The sequence below is a fragment of the Solanum verrucosum genome, unplaced genomic scaffold (assembly GCF_900185275.1).
Source record: "Solanum verrucosum unplaced genomic scaffold, falcon-dt-bn FXZP01000060.1, whole genome shotgun sequence".
NCBI classification, from domain to species: Eukaryota; Viridiplantae; Streptophyta; class Magnoliopsida; order Solanales; family Solanaceae; genus Solanum; species Solanum verrucosum.
Window position 1 is genome coordinate 6,664,367 of NW_026020129.1, and position 14,566 is coordinate 6,678,932.

At 33.1% G+C, this 14,566-nt stretch overlaps 4 protein-coding genes across 6 annotated transcripts in view; 2 read left to right on the forward strand and 2 right to left on the reverse strand.

Annotated features, from left to right (window-relative positions):
* Positions 1–14,566, forward strand: part of LOC125826403 (deSI-like protein At4g17486) — a 554,011-nt gene that overhangs the window by 45,134 nt on the left and 494,311 nt on the right. The gene's annotated exons all lie outside the window — the stretch shown is intronic.
* Positions 329–2,622, reverse strand: LOC125826382 (pentatricopeptide repeat-containing protein At5g47360). 2 transcript variants are annotated; one of them, XR_007442938.1, is made up of 2 exons: positions 808–2,622; positions 329–591 (listed from the first exon to the last, which is right to left on the reverse strand). XR_007442938.1 is itself a non-coding variant. In XM_049505691.1 (1 exon), the coding sequence occupies exon 1, from the start codon at positions 2,429–2,431 to the stop codon at positions 998–1,000; it is 1,434 nt and encodes a 477-aa protein (XP_049361648.1). In that variant the 5' UTR covers positions 2,432–2,622; the 3' UTR covers positions 776–997. The 2 variants fall into 2 exon arrangements, 1 of the variants encoding a protein (XP_049361648.1); XM_049505691.1 differs by lacking the exon at positions 329–591 and having other exon boundaries at positions 776–2,622.
* LOC125826686 (uncharacterized) lies at positions 4,793–8,414 on the forward strand. Its single transcript, XM_049506041.1, has 2 exons — positions 4,793–4,942; positions 6,969–8,414. Exons 1-2 carry the CDS (start codon positions 4,793–4,795, stop codon positions 8,412–8,414), a joined length of 1,596 nt encoding a protein of 531 aa, XP_049361998.1.
* Positions 11,279–13,623, reverse strand: LOC125826416 (homeobox-leucine zipper protein HAT4-like). Its single transcript, XM_049505740.1, has 4 exons — positions 13,482–13,623; positions 12,964–13,271; positions 12,792–12,871; positions 11,279–11,953 (listed from the first exon to the last, which is right to left on the reverse strand). The coding sequence occupies exons 1-4, from the start codon at positions 13,621–13,623 to the stop codon at positions 11,656–11,658; spliced, it is 828 nt and encodes a 275-aa protein (XP_049361697.1). The 3' UTR covers positions 11,279–11,655.

The window sequence follows — 14,566 nt, forward strand, 5'->3', positions numbered from 1 at the left end:
AAGAAGCCTTTCTCCGATGGTTTTCCTGCTACATATTGGCATCAAAGAGAGTTTCAATGAACTAATGTCAACAAATAGAAGAATAAATTTCTATTTGAAATGAGAAAACATCCAATATCCATAGTTCAGATCCTGAAGCCTAGACTAAAGTTCTTGTTTTATCAATAGATGCAGAGATGCAAACAATACTTGGAGCAGGAAATCTCAAAAAGATCAACAAGTGACAGGTAATAGAATTATATCTGAAAAACGAAGCAGCAAATTCTGTTCACACTATTATCAGGTAAGAAGAGTGAAATCATACACAAACATAATGAGGAAAATTATCGGTAATAGCCAGCAGCACATCTGATTATTGCAAATGAGAACATTCATGCTTGAATGTCATCAAATTTTCTAAGTGAGAGACAATACTTACCCAGAGCTCATATTACATAAGAGTCAACTACTGATTGTTCAAGCAGTAACATGGGATAAACGAATAAAGTGTACACAGAGAGATATTTTTCCCTTAATTATTGATATCCCATTTCCCTCTTTTCCTTCTTTCTTTATCAGATTCAAGAACTCTTCCTCTTGACATTCATTCCCCTGCAGCAACACAGAGTGATTCTGGTGTAAGATCATTGGTTTTTCGTAAACTTTTTAGACTTCCACTTCCGAAGCACAGAGTTCAAAGTGCCAGTAAAATGAATAGTTGGGAAAAGTTTAACTCTGTATGTACGGCTCGATAGAAAGCACCAAAGGAGGCAATTGAGCAGCGTGGGGATAATATAGGGGAATATAAGAGAAGAACAAGCACTAAACCCGCTCATGCATAGCCTCAACAACTAACTGAATACGAAGGATGACCAAGTTTTGTGCACATAGCACCAACATTTATTTGATTGCACAAAACTGAAGAAGAATTCAATTATGTGGAATATTCCACATAACTGACGAGGGGACTGTTTGGTGCACAAGTAGGATCAACATATTAATGCAATTGTAATATTCATCAGCTCTTAACGTTACCAATGCTTGAAGCTAAATCCTCTTTCCCACAACGTCTAAGACATTCAATTACATTTTTAACACAAGGACCTTTGAACTGAATTCTTTTATCTACCATCAGATGAGCAAGCTTAGCAGCTTCCACAAGGTGATTTGCCTCACATAGTCCAGCCATAAGAATAGAATAAATATCAGAATCTATAGAAGATACACTTGCAGACTGCTCAATCAAGCAATATCCATCAAGTATCCGATTTTGCTGACAAAGCCATCGTATTATTGTGCTTGAGGTGAAGCTATCAGGCTTTAGGCCACCAGTCAACATTCTCCTAAAAAACATTTCTGCCTGCTCGACTTTTCCAATCCGAAATAACGATAAAACTAAAGAGCTATAGCAAGAATCATATGAAATACCACTTTTAGCTACTCTGTCAATGACCTTATGAGCCTCCTCCACATGCCCCTCTTTGCAAAGACCATGAATCAAAGTAGAGATAAGTACCCTATTTGGTTTACACCCAAAATCCCTCATTTGGTCCAAAATACTTAGTGCCTCAATCGCCTGACATTTTTCAACAAAATTTTGAACCACAGTAGTATATGAAACGACGTTAGGTTTACACTGCCCACCGTCTTTTTCCATTTCTCTCAATAACTCAAGTGCCCTTTCCAAACTCCCAAACCTACAAATCCCATCAAGAAGAGCTGAATAGGTAACCGTATTTGGTATACATCCATGTCCCCTCATAGCTTTTGTTAATCCACAAGCTTCTTCCAACCTACCCACCTCAGACAACCCCTTAATCATCACGACATAGGTGATCATATCAGGATGAACATCAATCAGGTCCATTTCTCTCATCAAACCCATTGCCTCATCCATATCTCCCTTCTCACATAATAATCGAATAACTACATTATACATAATCGTATCCGGGCGACAATTAGACTCTTTCATTTTCCTCAACACCCACAATCCCAAGGTAGCATCTTTTCCCTCTCTACACAAATTCAACACAACTTTAAACATCTTAGCACTTGTGACATATTTCTGCAGCCTATAAGCCTCAATGGCATCTCGAATAATTTGCGGTTTACTATCCACTCCAAGCAGTTTGTAAGCTCTACTGTACATGTAACTACTATGTCTATAGCTGGATTGAAGACCAGCCCAAATGAAGAATCTCAGACACATTTGGGGATCATCAACAGCGCACTTCTCTAATATTTCATCAACACATCGAGCATCTAGCTTAGACCTAACTGAGCTCAATGTTCTCTCCATACCCGACACATTTTTATTATTCAGCAAATGACTTAAAAATTCTCCAGCTGATGATGAAGAAGTGCTGAGTAAATGTACCAATTTGAGTGAAAAAATTGGTTTATTGACTGATTTAGAATCGGCGAATAGGCGAGAAATTGATGGAAGAAACATAATTTTCTCATAAGAAAATGAATTCTAGATATGCTGTATTTTGAATTGCGAGAAAATTGAAAGATATGGAATAATAGAGCAAGAGAAATGAAGACGGGAACCTGTAACTTGTTTTTTTCGCCGGCGAAAGAGGCACCGATGGGAAAGACGCCGGAAACTGCCGCACTTGGGAAGAGATTGGAGAGGCGTAAATTAGCTTAATGGACCGGCCGAGGAAAATAATATGGGCCAGATTTGGGCCCAAATATTCCATTTCAGCTAGACGAAATTTGGGCTTGTGAGTACAACAGGGCCTAATGGATCGAACCTGATCATTCGAAATTGTTTGTAATTGGTAATAGAAAAAAAGAAAAATTTCAGAAATAGCAAACATAATAGACATAATAAGGATCTATAGCTATAGTTTTGATAATTGCATTCCATAGTTTATAATTTTGTTTGCTATGGAAGTTGTGGTTGTATATTTCTGCCCGTTTGTATATTTCGCTTGCGAATATACAAATAGGATAAGTATATACAAATTATGTATATATATATTTAGGAATTTTTAGGAACTCTGTTTGTATATTTCGCTTGTCAATATACAAATAGGGTAAGCATATACAAAATAGTTAGGGTAAGCATATACAAAATTTTGGATTTATACAATCAGGAATCGAATTATACAAATTCTAGATTTATACAAATCAGGTGAATTATACAAATCGGGATAATAACAAGATTGGAAGAAACCATAGCTACGAATTAGAATTTTCTTAAACGATAGCTATAACATTTAATATGGTTTAAATGTTTACTATTCTGCACAATTTTCGCTTAAAATTGATTATCATTTTGGAATAATTTTTATGCAAAAAAATTGCGAGTGAATTTTTTGTGCAAGTCCTAGTGATCCGCCAAGAATTATGAACATTTGTTCCAAAATTAGGACATAATTTGTGAAATCTTGGTGATTTGTTTAGGGGTTGTGACAAGCTCATTCGTAATAAGAAATGAACTCTTTATTCATTGGAATATCAAATTCAAGTCAGATACAACTCATTAAAAAAGGAAGCGCTCCTTATTATGACTTTTTCTATTCTCATGTTCGAACACTTTGGTACGTGTGTTTATTATATATCATCGAATTTTCCAAAATCAATGTAGATTTATCATCAACTGCATTTTAGTATTAGCCTTGTGTTATCATTAATTATCTTAAGGTCTTCAGCAAAAGGACTTGCTTGCATAAACATTACTTCCTTCATCTCAATTTTTATTTTTATTTTCTGATTTTGACTTGATACGGAGTTTAAGAAAATAAAGAAGACTTTTGAATTTTTTAATCTTAATCTAAAAATATGTAAAATGTACTAAAATGTCCTTTAATGTTGTGATCTTAGATACTTCACGTGAAAAATTAAAATGAAAGAGACAGTTTGAAACGGAGGGAGTATAATACCGAAAGACAGAAGGGAAAAGATTATTTATTTTAAAAAGAAAAAAAAAAGTGGGGACAATACACACACAATGAGGATTTGTAAAGAGAGTTGTTGTACATTTCAAAGTTGAAAAGGAGGTTTGATTAAGATAGAATCTGATACGTTAGCATGTTGTCAATGACACATATCTTTTGAATTCTTTTACCTTTAACCAAAGAGATAATCTCCCATTAACTTTTGATTTCTCCTAATTACCCTCTGAAGAATCAAACTAACCCTTTCTTAAGATTCTTAATTACAGAATTGATGACAACTTGAAGAAAGGCATATATAATAGTAATTCGGATTAAAACATTTTCCTTCGTACCAAATATACATTCATTGCTTGTATAAATATTTTATTTGAATGATTGTAATGTAAATGGGGGTTTATAAATTGAGATACTTTATAACTTCTAATTCGAAATCATAAAATCTATTAAACCAAAATTTGCATATTCAATCCGCTTATCTAGATGTTACTAAAGTCATTGGTAAAAGGAGACAAAACTAATTGTGGCAAGGCTATACATACTTTTCTTTTACTTAGAATTATCATGAAAATGGATGAGCTTGTGTGGAAAGTATATATGTCCACTGAGGTAACACGCAAATAAGACCATTATTCAACTTATTCCTCACCACCAAATCTTAGCTTAATTTTTATTTATTCATATGTTGAAAGTTGGAACACTAAAAAAGAATCATATATGCTCTAGAAAATACAAACAAAAATGCCACTATTTGGGACGGTTATTTATTGATAAAAATATAATTGTTGTTGTTGGGGTGCTTGAGGTAGATTAAAAAAAAAAGCGGTTGATTACTCGGATTGGTTCTCGCATCCCTCCAAAAGGATGGGTGAGTTCGGTTTGAGTGTTCATCGATCGGGTGGATCTATATGCTTCGGGGTGGTGATCTCTTCCCCGGTCAACCCACTCAATATCCGAGAGAGGGTAGGCTTTTGGCGGCCGCAGAGACGGCGGATAAAGCAGCGGTGGTTAGATATAGGGGCGGCTTTGCCGGCTTGGATTGGAAGGGCATTGGGCAGGTGAACCTGGCTACACAACAACTCTGACTCTAGCAGAGGACCTGCCTGAGTTGTTGACCATCACCTGACCTCACACGGGAGGTCCCATATATATTTAGCGACAATAATAAATATGTATATTTACAATCAATACTTTTAGCGACTCTGGATATAATAACATATATTATTGCTAAAAGGAAATTTATTGTCGTTAAACGTCCAAAGGAATCTTGGAACTTTATCTAGAATCATATATCAAGTTGTAGATTGATGAATTGGTATTGCATCAAAATGTTAAAGATTTTTACAAAAGAATAATAAGATAGCAGGGATACAACAATTATTAAGAAAACAAAAATACCTTGCATTCACATTAAGAAATGGACATCATGTATTAAACCTCTAGAGTATTGTCTAATCTCTTGATATTACACTCATATATAATAATAATAATAATAATAATAATATAATCAAGAATGAAAAAGGAAGAAGGAATAAGAAAGAATTTCTAAATAGCACCCCAATCACTTAAATTAAAAATAGACAATGGATAACATGTATAATATATGTACAACAAGTGTATAATTTATATACCGACAAAAAAAATGAATCCGATTGATTATTGCTGTAATGATACCTAACTAATATCAAAATCCTATAAGAAACATTGACTCCAAACCCATGATACCAAATATGATCAAATTATTATTATTTTTAGCTAATAGTGATGTTCAGATCAATTAACACGGTGTTAACTATTTCTCATGTAACTTTTTTAATAAAATAAGCACCAGATAACTCTATCCCGTCAAAACAAAACTCCAAGTTTTGTCACTTGGTGGTCCTTAAAAAGCATAGAGCATAAACTCCAAACAAAGTAAATTTTGGATGAAAGTGGGGAGGGCAGACAATATAGAAAGAAAAGCATAGCCTTCCAAATTAAAGTATGGAAAAAGAAGGCAAAGATGTTGAACTCATCATATCCCAATTCCCACACACAAAGCTAGCGTACCCATTCCAAAAGAGAGAATCCTAACCATTCCCCACGCAACCTCTTGGTCCCCTCATTTTTCTCTATTCCCAAAATACCCTTCAACCCCCCCCCCCCCCCCCCCCCCCCCCCAAAATAAAAAACTTTTTTTAAAAAAATAATGATTATATATGTTAATAGTGCAAAATTTAGTAATATATATTAACGTATTATAACAAAATATGCTTTATTTATTAATCTCATTTTTATGGATAATTTTATGTAAATATTTTTAGATGTTCTAATAGTGTAAACTTCAATATTTAGGAGGTAATCTCTAGTTCTTGTCCTTTACATACAAGAATTTTGATTCTCAAAATATGCTATGTTAAATTTCTTAATGGAAAGTATGAAAAGCTTAATATTTACACTCCAAGACTCCTCAAAGAAATTCTACTAAGTATTACTTATCAACAACAATGAGTATTTTATGAAAAAATATTCAATATGTGTGGCGTAGGTAACGGAGCTGAATCGATTAGAGCGAGGCAAAACTAACAAGTTTCTGAAGAAAAATGATACATATGACATTTTAGGTGAATCTCATATCAAAATAGAATAGAAAAGTAAAGAACTTTATAAGACATAACACAAGTTCACATGATACATACATACGTTTTTTAGCTCATTGATGACATAGCTCAAAGGATAAATTTGTGATATTGGTTAATCCAAAGCAGACAATACTTGTCATGAGTTTGGATGGTCGACAGTAAGAGTATTTCCCACCATTTTCACATAGTGGTGAATTGAGAAAATAGGAGGACAAGAATGTCATAAGAGTAGAATCTTTTTAAAGATAAAGAAATTAAAGCATAGCTTGAAATCAAATCACTCATTCCAAAAACTTTCTTCATCACTCTCTCTATACTTTTCCTTAGCATTAAGACTTCTCTCATCCATCATCTCATCTTCTTTTCACATTTTGCAACATAAAACAACATCCCAAAACAAACCAAACTTCCTCTTTTTTCTTCAATGGGAGACAACACATCTCCTAACACCTCCAAAAAACAGAAAAAAGACTCTGAAGTTCCACCAAACCATGCAAAACATACTAAGTTTTATAACCATTTTCTCTTCAAAGCTTCACTTATTGTGATTTTTCTTGTTGTGCTTCCACTTTTCACCTCAGAAGCTCCTGATTTCATTAACCAAACTCTTCAAACAAGAAGCTGGGAAGTTCTTCAGCTTATATTTGTTGGCATAGCTGTTTCATATGGACTTTTTAGCAAAAAAAGTGATGAAACAGATAAGGAACATAACACAAAGTTTGATAATGCTCAATCCTATGTATCTGGATTACTTCATGCCTCATCTGTTTTCGATGATGATACCGATAATCATGATGAAAACAAGGTTCAAACTTGGAATAATCAGTACCATAGAGGTAACAATCCTGTTGTAATAGAAAATCATAGCCTTAATGAACAGAGAGCTATTAATTCAAGAATTGGCGAAAAGCCTCTTCTTTTACCTATTCGAAGCTTGAAATCGCGTGTTCTTGATGATCATTTGGAAGAAAGTAATGGATTAAGTTCAAAATCAAGAAATGGGGATTTTGTTGTGTCAAGTCCTAAGAAATTGGTGGAGAGTTTAGAGGAAAATGTTGTTCGTCCATCGCCTATTCCATGGCGATCAAGATCAGCAAGAAACATGGAGATGAAAGAAAATGGTGATTTAGTTAAAAAGATTGAACCTTTTTCTTTAAGGTCTCAATCTTTTAGATTACCTAAGAATAGTAATAACAACTCAAATTCCTCTTCACCAAGAACTCCTTCTCCTTCACAATCAAGAAAATTGTCCTTTTCACCAGAATCACAATCCAAGATTGTTAATGAAGATGTAGTGAGAAAGAAAAGTTTTCGTAAATCGAATCCTCCTCCACCACCACCTCCACCACCACCACATTTCTTCTATAAGATGAAATCAACCTCTAGTGTTACAAATGACAATGTAATTTCATCTGATAAGGAATTGAGGAGAAGCATAAGGAGTGTGCCAATGGATTTGACACGCGGTGAAAAGCTCCAAACAATAAGAAAAGCATATTCAGGAACAACAACAGAATTGAGGCCATTCATTGGAAGTACAAGAACAAAAGAATTCACATGTCCTGAAGAAAATGTTATAGGAACAACTGATAAAATGATGCATGAAAGTTACAACTTTTCAACAAAATCAAGATTCATGGAATTCCCAAATGAAGAGAAGAAAGAATATGTTGAGAAATTCCTTATGGAAAGTGATCAAGAGGATTCAGAGACTGATAGTGAAGATTATGATTACTTTGAAGAAAACGCGGAAAAACCAGAAATTGAAACTCAGAGTGATCATGAAGGACCAGATGTTGATAAGAAAGCTGATGAGTTTATAGCAAAGTTTAGGGAGCAAATTAGGCTTCAAAGAATTGAATCCATCAGAAGATCAGCAGGGCAACCTACAAGAAACCTTGTAAGATAACCTTTTATGTTTCACTATTTATACTTACTGAGTTTTCTGTTATTATACAGAGATTTTAGCATATTGTAATTTTAATGTAATTAATTACCTCTGCCTCATCTACTATAATTGATTTGTTGACCATGAGGCCCTTCTTATGATTATTGTTACTGCATGACAATATCTGGAATGAAGATCTTTTGATTATCCCAGCTTTCTTAACAACAACAATATACCTATTAGTCAACAAACGGGGTCTGGGACGAGTGGTGTGTATACAGTCTTACCCTAAGTGAAGACAGAGATAATAACCAATGGTACTTGTAGTGTCAATATAATCCTTCAAAATTGTCCTTAACCAGTGGGCAATTGATGTTATAGAGTTATGTTGAAGTACTAATGCTCTATTCTCTGATATCTGGATTTGTATATCAATTTGATTTGCACTTAGTATACTGTAGCTTATATTAGGCTCAGGAATCTCAACAACTCCAGTGTGTCCCATTATCATAATCTAACATCATTTCGAGTTGCTACTTTATTATCAGAGGATTTTAGGACACAATTTTAGATGAGGGTCTATTGGTCTAGCTATCCTCAAGGTAGGGGTACTGTCTATGTCTATGTACATTCTACTTTCTCCAGACCACACTATGTGTGATTACACTGGATATGTTATTGTTGTTGCAATTTAGACGAGTTTTGGACAAAATGGTGGACAGGTTATCAATACATAAACTCAATATTTGTAGCTTGAATTAAGACTTCGAAGCACCTTTCCTTCTTTTTTTTTAACTAAAGAGGTAGGCAACTTTGCTCAAGTGTTAAATACCCTTTCTCCACCTTCAATCGTAAGATTATAAGTTCAAGATCAAAAAAAGGTAACTGCTTTTAAGAAGGGGTTAAATAAACCCGAGTTTAAAACCACCTCGATTCGGGATGTTGGAAGAGTGGAAGATCAGCCGGTATGGAAATCTGCAGGGGAATAAGATTAGTACATCATGGATGCAAGAAAAAAAGGAAGTCTTTTTATTTGGTTAATTAAAAATGTTTTAAAATATAGTTTCTACCAAAACAAGTTTTCTCTATTCTGTTCCTTCTTCAGTAAGCTTGGAGTTTTCTGATGTAAAATTCTTAAGTACAGTTTTGGAGTTTATGTAAATGCCCCCGAGTAGTTTACTGAACAAATTGAATACTTGTCATCACGATATCTTTCAACATCAAAAAATTCTCTTCATCGCCAGATTGATTGGATCTATCGATTGCCACCCCAACCCCCCACTCCTCACCCTAAGAAATTAGGTAAGTTTTCATTGTATCTTTATTTACTGTTCTCTTGAAGTCAAGTTTTCAATAAATGAACATAAGTTAATTTACTTTGATCAATTAAATTGACCCGTGAATATGAATTAATCATTTAGTTTTCCTATGTTGATCAAATTCATACTTTCAAAGGCTAATAATTCTCAAGGGTAAAATAGGAAGAATAATGTCATTTATATATTAACTTTAGGAAATGACAAGTATAAAGAAGTATTTATTTTTAATATAAGAACGGCATATAAATAAGAACGAAGAAACTATATTATTTTAGAATAAATTAAATTGAGATATTATAAATAAAATCAATTAAATAGCCAAACTTCACACAAAAATGTGTATATGAAGTAATATTCTAACTTCATATCTGCACGTCTAAATTTTATAACTGCAGATGAAAGATTTTTTCAACTTCAGTCTCATAGGTCTGAAGCGATTAAAGCTTTAAATAGTTATGAATTATGGCTACATGTTAAATAACTTCCAGCCAAATTGGCTATCTATGCAAACTAACGTCTTGGGCCTTTTTTGTGGACTATAATTGCAAATTTGCTCTCTAATAATTGAACGACAATTACCTTATGTATTGATTACGCTATGATGACTTGTCATGTGATCATCACACTCCAATTTTACAGTTTTATTTTCATTATTATGTTTGCTTTAAAAATCGATTAATCTAAATCGTATCGAAAAATGAAATAATACTTATTACTTTCTTTCATAGTTCTAAGTTATTATTAGGGATAAGGGTCTGAAAAATACCTCAACTTTGGTCGAATTTGTTGTTGCGATACTAAACTTTCATAAGGACCTATTACCTCCCTAAACTATTTAATACCGTATTTTTTACCCCCTGAACTATTTAATAGTGTATTTTAAAGGTATATATGTGCCCACGTGGACACATTACTATTTATAATTTTGCATTATTTTTATGTCCACGTGGGCAAAAATATATGTTTAAAATACGGTATTAAATAGTTTAGGAAGGTAATAGGTCCTCATGAAAGTTTAGTAACGCAACAACAAATTCGATCAAAGTTGGGATATTTTTCAGACTCTTATCCCTTATTAGTATTAATTTCCTACTCATATAAGATATCATAAGAATACACTATTGTGACTTAAAATACTTAAACTATTCAAGCAATCATGAGCATTTAAATCAATAATTAGACACTATTTTATATTCCTAATGACTAGACAATGACAAAGGAACAGGAAACAACTTCACAAAGCATGAATCAAATTACCCACAATACCCTGAACTTGATTAACCAAACCAAAAAATATTGTTCCTAGGACATTGTCTCTTTATTTTGATTTTATGCGTTCAAATCTTACTTATATTTTGAGTAGAAGGTCTATCGAAAATAACTTCAATCTCACATAAATAAAATTTATGTACATGTTATATTGTTCAGACTTCACTTATAAAACTATCCGAGTAATTTGTTGTTGTTAACATACTGTCTCTTTGCTTTGTAACTTAGCCACTAAGGAAAGTTATTTGATATGACATTATGACAAGCAATTAGCAAAAAGTTAAAAATACAAAAATATGATCAAAAGACAAACTTAAAAACTTCTCCAAGTAAATCTATAACCATAATAGTTGATATCCTTCATAACTTTACATCTAAAAAGTCCTCTTCCTCTTACCCTACCAATAACCTCAAAATGGGGAAAAAGTAAACTATTAGTACTTACTACCAAATATAGTAAAAAAGACTAATAAGCCTAATTTGTAAATACAAGAAAAAGATATAGTCAATAATAGAAATCAAAGATTCTTTGACCCACCAAATCCCCCATTCTCAAGTCCCAACAACCATATCTTAGACCATAAAAATTAATATTTTCATACACAAAACATTATGGTACTCGATTACAAGTTTGCTTGTCACTTTCATTTGACCAAATTGCCCTTCTTGCAAAATCATGATCTAGGATGTAGTGCATTGGCCCATAGGTTAAATGGCATGGGCCTGGGTTGGGCCTGGCCCATTGGTGTGGATGTGGGCCCAGATGAGGATGACGGTGGGCCCGCAACACGCTCACATGAAGGGCACATGGTGAGGGTGGTGGGAGGGGTCATTTGCATGTAGAATTGAGGTGAAAGCTTTAATGCCCTCAACTCTTGAACTTCTTTCTGTAATCTCCTGTTTTCCTCTGTCAAATTCTCACAACATCTCTTCAAGAACTCACAGTCAACTTCTGTTTGCTTCAACTTTGTCCTGTTTACAAAAATCAAATCTCCATAAGAAAAAGAACGAAAAATTACATAGTTTCAACTATCTAAAAATGTTATCGTACTTGTGTAAGATAATTCAAGCAACATAGCAGAAAAAGGAACTACTTTCAAATGAATTTAAGTTATATGCAATGTATGGAGCTTTTACATGTCCTCTTAATATAGAGGGTTACTTTTATAGTACTATCATTGATTGAGATGATAGTGTACATAAAAGTGGTTAAATTTGAAGTAATAATTTGTTTCACTTAACATGAATAATTATTTTACTGATCTGATAGTATAAAAATTCTTTGTTAAATGCTAAATTTCGAATGGATCTAGATATATATGACTCCAACAACTTAATTTACTATTGATCACTTCTAGAAATAATATTAAGGATCGTTTGTTCTGCAAATTAAATTATTTGAGATTATAATTCCTGTGGAATAAAGTTGAATATTCAAGATCCAAGTATATGTTTGATTGACAGTATAGAGTTTTATCCTCCGAGAATATCTCATCTCATCCCGCGTAATAAATGTCCCCTAAATGATTGTGATGGACCAATAGAATGGAGCCAATCAAAAAAGTATGATGAGGAGACAATTTATCATTGTGGGGTTCCTATATGCCTAACTAAAGACCAAAATAGCATATGATTTAGTCTCATACACTCACATGAGACATGCTGTTTTAATCTTTAAGTCATTATTATTTTTATCACTCCTATCATTTTCAATAATCATGATAATCATTATTTTTATCATAATTACAGTAGTGAATTAAAATACCATAAATACCCTCGAAAAGTACACAAAATAACAAAAATGTCTCACCTTGCCCTCCTATTCTGAAACCACACCTCCACTTGCCTAGGCCTCAATCCCAGTCTTTTGGCCAAAGCCAGCTTTTGTTTCTACACATAAAAAAAAACAAATCTGTAAGCAAAAACATAAAATGACCAAAATACCCCTAAAAAAAAAACAAGAAATTTTTTTCAAAACTTACAGGATTGAGTGTATTGTGTTCTTTGAAACTTTCTTCAAGAATGGCAGATTGGTCTTTTGATAGCCTTAATTTCTTTCTAGAAGTTTCTCCATCTTCTTCATCAGAACCTCTTTCCATTTCATGTTCCTCTTGATCACAATTATTAGCTTCTCTTTCAGTTCTCTTATTTCCACTCACACTCGAAATCGTACTGTTCGGCGACGAAACGCCGGCTTCTTCGTCGGCGTCACCCATAGCCGGCAGCCGATTCACATCGATTCCCTTCAAAAAAGTCCTCGTCTCCACTCTACATGTCTCAATGTTCCGATCTGTAAAAAAAATTTACACAATTCGATCACTTAAAAAAATAATTACACAAAATAGCAATGATAATATTCACGTAAATAAACATCCTTTTTGGTTCGGACCTTGGAAAAAGTCCATGGCCCGGCCCTTTATTGAATACCGCATAGCGAAAGCTTAATGCACAAGATTTTAACCAGATCTAAAGGAAAAATGTATAGATCAAAATTAATTACCTGAAGGGAATAAGGAATCAGTCCAAGAAGTTTTTTGAATGAGATTGAAAGGTGAAAGATTGAGCTGAGTATTCTTCTTATTGTTATTATCTGGAAAACTGAGGCTAAGGCTTAACCCCAAATCTTCTTTTTCAACCATCATTTTGTTTTTTTTAGATTTCTTGAAGAAAAACAGAGCTAAAAAAAGAGCAGTGATGTGAAAAGAATTTTTTTTTTTTTTTTCAGGTAAGAAAGATGGGGAGTTGTTGATATAGAGAGAGAAAAGAAAAGAAACTTTGGAGAGTGATATGAGTAGGAAGTGCAAATGAGAAGGACTTATATAGAAAGATACAATGTAAAAAATTTCCTTTTTTATTTTTAATATTATTTGGAAAATATTACTCCGTCTGTCATAATTTATATGATTCACTTTTTCGTTTTAGTAATTCTTGTAAAAAATGATATCTAGCACTCTTTTTAGATCATAAGTTTCACAAATATTTCTTTTTTAAACTGTGTTAAGTCAAATTACATTATATAAAAATGAAACAAAGGACTTGTTTTTTTCTCATTTGATATCAAATATTCATATGTATATTGAAGCTCAATTAATTTGAAGTTTCATTTCTATGATTGATAATCCTAATAAGATCATTTTTTATAACAAAATTTTATTTAAAAATATTAGAGGAATCTCGATCATTCTATCATAACCCACGTGAATATTTGGAAAATAGTTGAATAGTAGTAGTGGGTTATTGCACAAAGGGTCAAATGATGACAAAGGAGTGTCAGAGAGGGGGTACCAATTATCACAAATCACAACTTTTGCCTCCTCTAAATAATTACCTCCATTTTCCCACTGGTTTTACTTTTCTTTAGAAGGGGCCCATTCCTTGTTCCCAAGAGACACTTGAATTGTTATTTATGGCTGTGGTAAATGTGAAAGGAAGATGGAAATAATCAATGATAGAGGAAAGTTTTGTTCTCAATGATGTGTTGGAGACTTTGGAGTATGTGTACATAATATTGCATTAAATAATTATAAATTTAAGCATCGTTTGATTGGAAACAAATTATTTCAGGATCAATTATTATGGGATCAA